This window comes from Scomber scombrus, chromosome 10, assembly GCF_963691925.1.
Source record: "Scomber scombrus chromosome 10, fScoSco1.1, whole genome shotgun sequence".
In the NCBI taxonomy this organism is placed as follows: domain Eukaryota; kingdom Metazoa; phylum Chordata; class Actinopteri; order Scombriformes; family Scombridae; genus Scomber; species Scomber scombrus.
In genome coordinates this window covers 17965201-17975135 of record NC_084979.1, presented here as the reverse complement: position 1 = coordinate 17975135, position 9935 = coordinate 17965201, and the positions used below count along the sequence as shown (strand labels likewise).

The 9935-nt window shown below is 38.7% G+C and overlaps 1 protein-coding gene across 2 annotated transcripts; it reads left to right on the top strand.

Moving 5' to 3' along the window:
• The first annotated feature begins 1400 nt into the window (after positions 1 to 1400).
• On the top strand, positions 1401 to 9891 carry apeh (acylaminoacyl-peptide hydrolase). 2 transcript variants are annotated; one of them, XM_062427558.1, is made up of 23 exons: positions 1401 to 1443; positions 1955 to 2084; positions 2173 to 2299; positions 2404 to 2491; positions 2706 to 2781; positions 3097 to 3188; positions 3763 to 3837; positions 3937 to 4074; positions 4204 to 4295; positions 4386 to 4426; positions 5057 to 5178; positions 5409 to 5469; positions 5567 to 5664; positions 5835 to 5886; positions 6059 to 6147; positions 6295 to 6433; positions 6950 to 7033; positions 7641 to 7721; positions 8268 to 8356; positions 8611 to 8801; positions 8919 to 9021; positions 9107 to 9213; positions 9318 to 9891. In XM_062427558.1, the coding sequence occupies exons 1-23, from the start codon at positions 1432 to 1434 to the stop codon at positions 9421 to 9423; spliced, it is 2193 nt and encodes a 730-aa protein (XP_062283542.1). In that variant the 5' UTR covers positions 1401 to 1431; the 3' UTR covers positions 9424 to 9891. The 2 variants fall into 2 exon arrangements, with proteins under 2 accessions (XP_062283542.1, XP_062283541.1); XM_062427557.1 differs by lacking the exon at positions 1401 to 1443 and having other exon boundaries at positions 1877 to 2084.
• Positions 9892 to 9935: the final 44 nt, after the last annotated feature.

Sequence of the window (9935 nt, the reverse complement as noted above, 5' to 3'; positions counted from 1 at the left end):
TGTCAAACCAAGCTATAGAAGAAACAGAAGAGAGCGTGTAATGCTACACAGTCAAAAACACAAGGCAGAGAGAGGGTATCTGATTCAAAACCTCAGACAGATAAAAGTACACTTTGATCTAATAGATAAGGGAAAATGGTGTTGTAAGTGACATTTTTTAAAAACTTTTCTTTGAATTCCTTATAAATTGTATCCTGAGTACATTCCCTTTCAATGGGTAATGGAAGCCTAAAGTGACAGGTAGAAATGGCGTGGTCTCTCTCTCTGTTAGCTGATTCTGTTCAAAAGATTCTAGACTGTCAAATATGTCTTGTGCACTTGTAACAACCATTCCTATCAGTGGGTGGGTAGTCACACATGATTGGTTTTCGTTATTTTTAATTGGGAAAAATCTAAATGTAGGCAATCTTAGAAATTAATTCAAAATGTTTAGTTTAATTAAAATACAACAACCTGACACAGCTCCTGCGTTAAGAGAACATAAACAGGAAAAAACATTCCTAAAAGTGCACTTTTTTAAAATCCTTTTAAAAGAGTATTGTGCAGTTTAACCATTCTGACTGCCCTGGGCATTACATCTGATGCAGTAATTGTTTGTCCTCTTGACAAAATTCCTGGCCATTTTGCTATCTAAGAAAGGACTGTAGATATGTCACACCATAAATGTATATGCCAACAAGTGATAACCAACCCCAAAGAATATGTGACAAGCATCCTCAACTGGGATGTTTTGCTACCAGCAAAGCCAACAACCACATGTTGTAGCATACCTAAGAAAAAACATCTAAATCTCACATCTGAACTATCGCCCTCTCTTCATACTTTTTAATGGTAATGATTGTTTTTTTATAAACCCATTTTGTCAAATCCTAGAAGAGAAACACCAAAGAACGGGACATTTAGCCTACAGTTTCACATGAAAAACACTAAACATCCTCTCACCTCACCTCAATGTCAAGTGGTTTATTCTGCAAATACCTCATGTCAAGTCTTTACTGCAGAAATGACCTTGGAAGTAACATCTCGCCCAAATTCAGAAATGTTCAGTACCGAGGGACTGAGATCTAATGAATGGTGACAACCTACCCTGTTCTCCCTTATTCTACACTCAAGAAGAAATACGTGTTATTGAATCTTATTTCAGTATATTAGTATATGAAAATATACGTATTTTAAATGATTTTTCTAAATACTAGGCATTCTGATCAACACCTCACCAGTAATGCACCAATTTGTTATTTGAAATAAACGTCAAAGAAGATCAAAGATTAATCTACTGCTGCTGTTACACACTACAGTCCAGTAGGTGGCAGTAATGTACGAGTAGGCCTGTTGGCCAACTTGGCAAAGTTATGAGAAGAAGAAGAAGAAAACCGCAAAGAAGCTCCACGGCTGAACATTTGCAGACGAGCGACACACACCGTCCCATCCATGGAGTCACAGGTATTATAACGTTAAAATACATGTTTTTTGGTCTCCGGAAAGATGACATACCCTGCAAATATAAGCCTTGTGTATGTGTAGCTAGCGTTAATAGCTAGTGTTAATTACGCGGACACTATTTTTGGTATTAACTTAATTAACTGTTAGCTATGTTAGCTGTCAAGTCAGGCTAGCCGACGGAGATTGCATCGGTTGTGCCCGCGGCCAGCTGCCACAGGAAGTTCTTGGTCATGATCCATGAAACACTGCTCGAAAATTAAACTAGCTTGTTCGCTTGGGCACTTTGTTTATCTCTTAGCAATCGCATGATTTTTTAGCATAACGGGTAATGTTAATCAACTGGCTTCTGTGTTTGTTTTGTTTGTGGCGAACAGTGTTCAAATCTGCAAAGTTAAAGTCCATGACTGGCTAACGTTAGCATCACAGCTAGAAAATGAATAGGACATTGTTCGCTGTGAGACAGTTTGTATCAGTGAAACGTAGTTTGAGTTATTCTGCTGCGTGTTGTCAGGTGATTAGCAACCCCGAGGAAATTGCAAGACTTTACAGAGAGCTCAGCCTGTTCCCCTCCTTGGCCAGGGCAGATGTGGGACCTGTTATCACCTCTCAGTATGGAGGCAAATACAGCAACATCTACACAGGTGGGTGTCTGTACAATACTAAGATGTTCAGATATCTGTATTGATCAGTCATTGATATTGATAGCATTTTGTTTCTTTTCTTCTGCAGAATGGAGCCAGCGTGATCTGGAGAGGAATGAGAATGTCAAGTTTTGTCGGCAGTACATTGTATTTCACGATGACAAGTCCGTGGTCTTCTCTGGAGCCTCAGGGAACTGCACTGAGATCAAAGGAGAGTATGTAAATATTTTGTAATTTTATCTCCAGTGGATCTGAGCAAGTTCTCCTTGACCTAACCCCACGTTAAAACCGAGAAATGCCAATGTGTTTCTCCTGACAGGTTACTAAGTAAAGATGCCCCTTCAGGAGACATGAAGGCTGTCGTCAGAGAGTGCACAATCAAAGGAGAGGAAAAACAGTTTCTGGAGGTTTGTGGCTGTCTTTTCAGCTTCATCTGCATCATATCTCCCACACAACATTCTTTCTCTATGCTTTTTTGTGTCTCTGCACATTGATATCCCTTCTGTTTTACAATTTTCTACATGCAACCTTGTTGCAAAACCTCATGAGTTTTGTATTTTGAACTCAAAATCTTTTACTTCTCCCCACAACCTCTCCCCTGACCTCTCTGTGACACTGCAGATCTGGAGTAAAAACATCAAGATGAAGAGCATCAATCTAACAGCCTTAAAGAAGCATGGCAAAGTTTATGAAGATGGTGAGTTATCTTGACAAACAGGTTCACTGAGATTGTATCATTACTTTTGAAATGTCACACTATTCCTGGTGAAACAGGTTTTCGGGGCAGAACATAGCATGGTAAGGAATTAATCTCAAGTATAAACCAGCGGACTGTCATTTATAGAGAGAACTGCAGTGTGATTTGACAGGATGGGCATAAGCAGGATTGTTTAAGAAATTAGTGATAGCTTTATCAGCTGGACCTTTTTTAACCCAACCTAACCATTTTTCCATCATTTGAATTTACTTGTGGTAGTCCAGATAATATCCACATTGTATTTTGTGTCCATAGAGCAGTTTGGCTGCCTGGTTTGGTCCCATTCTGAGACCCATCTCCTGTATGTGGCAGAGAGAAAGAGACCCAAGGCAGAGTCCTTCTTCCAGGTCTGTCAGCAACTCTGGGTTTGCAGTGTAAATCATCATCACAAAGCATTGAACTGCCGCTCTATTCTGTATATGTTGACATTTTCAAGCACATTAATTTTCACTGATGTCAAAACTGGGGTTATCTTCAGCACTGCAAAAACTTTAGCAAAATGTTTTAAGACTAGAAACATGATACATAGATTCCCTTTTTGTACATCGTTTTTACAATTGGCTACTAAAGCGTTAAAGAATGCTATTCTGTCTTTAAGAAATTGTCAGATACACCCTAACATACTTACCAAACTGCATCAGGAATATTTCAAAGGTTGTTGAAAGGAATCTTATTTAAAAAAAAACACCTGCAAGATTGTTTCATTGTGAATGCACCTCAGGTATTTTCCACCACCTTACAAAAGAAAAATACCTACCATTGAGATACAGTATGACCAAGAGCAGTACAGCACTTGTTATCTGTCCTATATGTTATTTAGGTTTTGATTTACCATTTCAGTGTCATAAAGATAGAGCCATAGTTTTCCAAAAAAAATAACCACTAACAGGTGTTTTGTGTTCTCTTTTTTTGTGAATATAGACTGAATCACCGGAGTTGTCTTCTGTCGGGGATGATGACGAGACTATGAGAGTTGACAGAAAGGAAGCCGTCAAAGTGAGTGCAATTAAACTGTGAAAAGTTTTAATCAAACTGTCTCAGATGATATTCTTGCCTGTCTGAAATAGTAGTGTTTTTTGTTTTGTTTTCCTGCAGGGGGAGCAGTTTGTCTTCCATGAGGACTGGGGAGAGGCACTAGTTAGTAAGAGCTCTCCAGTGCTTTGTGTTATGGACATTGAGGGTGATAACGTCTCTGTGTTGGAGGGAGTGCCTGAAAATATCTCACCAGGACAGGTAGGTAGAACAGTTTGAAGATGCATTGATGATGCATGGTTTTGTTTTAATATCCGTGTACTTCTAGTGTGCTCATACTCTCTCTCTGATCTTGTTGTCTTCTCTCTCTTTGTCTATCTGTCTCTGCAGGCATTTTGGGCTCCAGGTGACACAGGCGTGGTGTTTGTGGGCTGGTGGCATGAGCCTTTTAGACTTGGCCTAAAGTACTGTCCCAACAGGAGGTGATTACAGTTCACACTGAGTAGAGTTAAAGCTGAACTGTTCAGTAGCTAATACCCACAGAATGTCCCTTTTTCCCTTTTCTCTGTCAGGTCCTCTTTATTCTATGTGGATCTTACTGGTGGGAAATGTGGTAAGTCCATCCTGCTCAGGAGACATTTTATTCAGTTGTAATGTCCTATTAAGTATCATGCTATTACATTATCAAATTGGCCTTGTATACCTTTTGTGTTGAGCATTATGGACAACAATATGATGAAATTTATTATAAAGTTAAGCACCAAATGTTCACACTTGGGGTGGCTGTGGCACAGGAGGTAGAGCGGTAGTCCTTTGATTCCCGGCTCCTCCAGTTCGCATGTCAATGTGCTTGGGCAAGATACTTAACCCCAAATTGCTCCCGATGGCTGCGCCAACGGTGTGTGTGAATGGTTACTCTCCCTCCTGATGAGCAGGTTGGCACCCTGCGTGGTAGCCCCTGCCGTCAGTGTATGAATGTGTGTGAATGGGTGAATGTGACATGTAGTGTAAAAGTGCTTTGTGTGGTCAAAATGACTAGAAAAGCGCTGTATAAGTACAGTCCATTTACAATGCAAAGCAAAGTTCAAGACAATTGTGATCCTTCATTATGATTAGGAGTATTTTTGAGATGTCCATCTCACACAACGATTCATGAATTTCCCACCATATCTGTACTAGTGTAAAATTGGTATGTATTAATATTGCAGGTGTTCATGTGTATTGTATTTGTTATGTCCCTCAGAACAGCTGTCATCAGGCACCAGCGCAGTGTGCTCCCCCAGGCTGAGCCCAGACCATTGTCGGATTGTCTACCTGGAGTGTTCTGTCTATGGACCACACATGCAGTGCAGCAGGCTGTGCATGGTACTACATGATGATGAAGTGTCTTTTCCACAAGTCATGTTTATTTTCCCTTTTTCACAAAGACTTACCTGAAAAGAACAAGTAGGAATTACTGTTTCATCACACAGCGCACCATCTTTTGGGTTTATTTTGTTGACATATAGATCTATTGAAGCAGAAACACATTCATCAGTCATTAAATGCATTTGCTTCCTTAAGCTTTCCTCTGTGCTTGTGTATTTTAATTCTAGTATGACTGGTATACTAAGAAGACTTCAGTGGTGGTGGATGTGGTGAAGCAACCAGGAGAGGGTAAGGAATACTTTGTAGTTAGGTGAATGCACCCTTTTCTCTAGATCTCTCAGTATTAAAATGAGATTAAAATGTGTCGTGTGTTGTGGCTTTACAGATGGCTTCACTGGTATCTACAGCTCTCAGTTGTCCCCTCTATGCTGGTCAGCTGATAGTCAGCGTATTATCATTTCTTGTCCTCAGCGCAGCCGGAAGGTATTATTAATTCCTGGGAAATGACATGTTATTATGACAAATTAGAAAATAAGGCTTGGTATTTTTTCTGTTTTTTTCTAATTTATGTTTTGCATATAAGAAGTGTTTGGACAGAGAACATTAATCAGTCTTTACTTGGTTTAAAATAGTTGCCATCATCTCTCTTGTAGGATCTGTTGATGGTGGATATAAGCACAGGGAGCGTCACCTCTCTGACTTCAAGTGAGTCACTACATACATTTATCAGCCTTGCCATTACTCACATTTAGGTCTAGACATTCTTGTTTATGGATATTTGATGTTGGCAGTTTGTAATAGTCTATTTGTTCACAATACAAGTGTTCTGCTTGAAAGTCAAGCTGTGTCTGTGAGTAATGATGGTTTCTGTCCGTAGAGTCTGACATTGGTAACTGGTGTCTGCTAAACATACAGAGAGATCTGATGGTGGTCAGCTGTTCCTCTCCAAACTGCCCTCCAAGTCTGGTAGGATCAGTGTGTTAATTAGAAATGTCTTTATTTGAGTATTCGTATTTTGATATATAGTACATACCTAGTATAGTGTTGCATACATTGTATTGACATGGCATTTTCTGGATCGGGGTGGGGCTGTGATGTCATTTTTATGTCCAGAGGGTCGGTTTCCTTCCAGCCAGGGACTCTCAAGAGGAAGTGGTCTGGGTTACTCTGGAAGACTCCCAGATGTTGCCAGATATTGATTGGCAGATCTTGACTTTCACCCCTCCACCAGATGAAGACAACAGTCAATACCGTAAGAATAACACTTTTATACTTTAGTAGTATCTTAACAGGACTTAAAATATATTGTTTTTTCAAATTCACAAACAGTATACAAAGTGGACAGAATAGGTTAGAAATACCTCCCCTTATATTGCAGCCCAGTACACCACCATTATCTAAAGCTTAAAAAAATGACCAAATAATTGAACCATTCCTTTTTTGAGAGCCAACAAAATGCAAAAATTATAAGTTCATAAGGATAAGATTTGTTGCAAATTTATGGATTTGCATTAAATTGATTTAGACGGATTTACTAAACTGGTACTTATTCACTGTATATGTAACATGGAGTTAACAGCCATATGGCTCTAAACTTACATTTAATAACCACAGGGGTTAACAGATTTATTGTTACATGTTTGTAATCAGGAAAACGCACATGAGGTGACTGGATTGGAGGGTTGAAAATCATTTTATTGTCTATGGGACCCATGAAAAAAAGCATTTGTCATCTTAATCAGACTGATTCATTTTTTCTGTATTCTAGCTGGCCTTGATTTTGAAGCTCTGCTGATCAAACCAAAGGAGGTGAAGGATGGAGTGAAGCTGCCTCTCATTGTCACTCCTCATGGTTTGTTACTGTTGTATAGCCATTACTTATTTTCTAGTGCAAACAAAAAAAACAGTGTTGCATGTGCAATACATACACAATTCTGATAAATATTGTTAAAGTAAAACACTTACTTTACACAAACAAATACAAAGAAATACTTTAAGTAGATTAACACATCAGTAAATTGTTACCTTAAGTGACACATGCTTACCTGCCTGTGCATATCTATGTAGTTGTTATGTTATGTGTATGTTATGTAGTATACATTCTTTATCTATATTGCTTCAGAATATGCTTACATTCAGAAGTAAGAAGCATGCACAGCATTAATCCATGCTGAATTTATTTTTAGAATTGAATCTGTGCTGCGATTTTTTTTCTGTTAAGTCAAGAGCACAGATAAGATTGGCAGTGCCAACAGTGGTTGCTATGACAATATTTCCCTTAGTCGGAAAATGTTTTATCATATCCTCAAAATCAAGGTTGTATTTTGTTTTTCTTCGTAACAAGCCTCATAATCCTATGTTTTTTCCTTATTTTAATTCAACAGGCAATTTAATTTCTAAGGAAAGAAAGATGATCAAAACTGTCTGTCTGTATTTTACATTTTGTTTCTTTGACTTAGGGGGTCCTCACTCAGTGATTGTAGCTGACTGGCTTCTGTCTTCTGCCGTGCTGTGCAGGATGGGATTTGGCATATTACTGGGTAAGTTCAAATGTTAAGGTAAAGTGCTTTTTATGTGAGACACCTGCTGAGAGGACAATCTTCCATTGATACGATATACATCAAAACTTGATTTTGTCAGTACACTTATCAAAGAGAAATTACTTTGAAAACTATTCTAGCTAATGGACAGTTTGTGACTTAGCGTGTCTGCTTGAATTGCAAGTCCATGTATGTTGTTGTATGGCCTGTAGTATGTTTGTTCCATCCTATCCAACTGTGGAACATGAATGCATAATAATAAGAAATAATGCAAATTTTCATTTTGAAAATCTTTCAATTTTAATAACCAATAGTTTTGTGATTTGTCTTAATAGTATCTTTAATTTTGTTTCATTGGGGATGTCGCTTCTCAGTATTGCCATAGTCTGTTGGTCTATTCAGTTGGCCCAGGGATTGAAGCAGTAGCCCTCTGGTATTGAGTACTATTGACTAATTTTGCTAATTTTAAGGGTGGTGTCAGCTTGTGTTTATTTTAAACATATACATATTATGATGCAATTTTTGTTCCTTTTCTTTTTTTTTTAGTGAACTATCGTGGCTCTATAGGGTACGGCCAGGACAGTATCCTCTCATTACCTGGCAATGTTGGTACCCAGGATGTCAAAGATGTTCAAGTAAGAGAAAAATGCAGTTTAAACAATAATTATCAAGTTTTTCAAGTCAGGAAAATTATTGATTGAAATGTATTGGCTCTAAAAGTATGTTTTGGTCTTACTGGTAAATAATGACTTCTAGCGTTGCTTTATGGTGATGTCTTTGTTAATACTGTTAAATGAAAGGGTTCTGCATTTAGTTTAAGTTAGTTTCTATTTCTCATTGTTCATAAAAGCAGTCATTGTTTCTTTTTCCATGTTTTTCAACCCTCCAGTTTGCGGTTGAAAGTGTTCTCAAAGCTGGCCAGTTTGACATGCAGAAGGTGGCAGTCGCTGGGGGCTCCCACGGTGGTTTCCTGGCCTGTCATCTGATTGGCCAGTATCCAGGCTTCTACAAGGCCTGCGTGGCTCGCAACCCTGTCATCAATTTGGCCTCGATGATCGGCAGCACAGACATTCCAGACTGGTACATCTTGACATGCACATTCCTCTACTCTTGCCCACATTTATTTACAATTTTGTGACTATTGTATCAGTATTGCACAACTGCACATCTGTGATATTTTATTTCTAATTTTTGCAGGTGCATGGTTGAGGCTGGATATGACTACAGTACACAGTGTCTACCTGACCCTGCTGTTTGGGAACAGATGTTGAACAAGTCCCCAATTAAACATGTCACAAAGGTATGAGTATTTCTTTGTATGTCTTTTGACTGAGTTTATTTGTGTTATTGGTCTTTGTATCAAACTTTGGCAATCCCTCATCTAGGTACAGACACCAGTGCTGCTCACCTTGGGGGAAGATGACAAGCGTGTGCCTAGCAAGCAAGGCATTGAGTATTACAGATCTCTGAAAGCAAAGCAGGTCCCAGTTCGGTAAGCAGCATGTCTTAATGACGTGTTTTATTGGTTATGTCAGATATGCGGTGCATAAAATAGTTTTTATTGTGCATTCACTAATGCTCTGATTCTTGTTTTAGTTTGCTGTGGTATCCAGGGAACAACCACTCCCTCTCCAAGGTGGATGCTGAGTCTGATGGATTTATGAACATTGCTCTGTGGATAATTCAACACTTGTGTCAGTAACGGTGCTCTCAGATAAATATGTGGTAGTGTGTTAATGCTGTTGTCACTGCCATCAAAGATGGCAAAATACTACTGCGTGTTAGGGGGTATTCTGCTACTGTTTTCAGGACAGTGTGAGGTCCAATCCAAAGCCAAAGTGCTCTCCAACCAGAACACGCCTTGTGTAACTGTACTTTACTTGTAAACTGCCTGTGGCTATGATAATTTCATATATGGTGCCACAGTGTCTTCCAAAAAGTGAATGGGGACTAGTTTTAATACAGTATATTCATTCTTTGCACTACATACACACAGAAAATAAAGGGCTTTTCAGTGTGTTGTGTTTTGAAGTGTATATTAACAAAGGAAACTCATTTAATCACTCTTTTCTCTGCTCCTGTTGCTGCTTGATTTAAAAAAAAAAAAGTCTACTCTTGCTTTTATGGAGTTCATGATATAGTGCACTTAATAAAGTGATGGTAAACTCTACCTTTGCGTGTGGTGGCCATTTGTTCAGATTGAAAGAGATTATT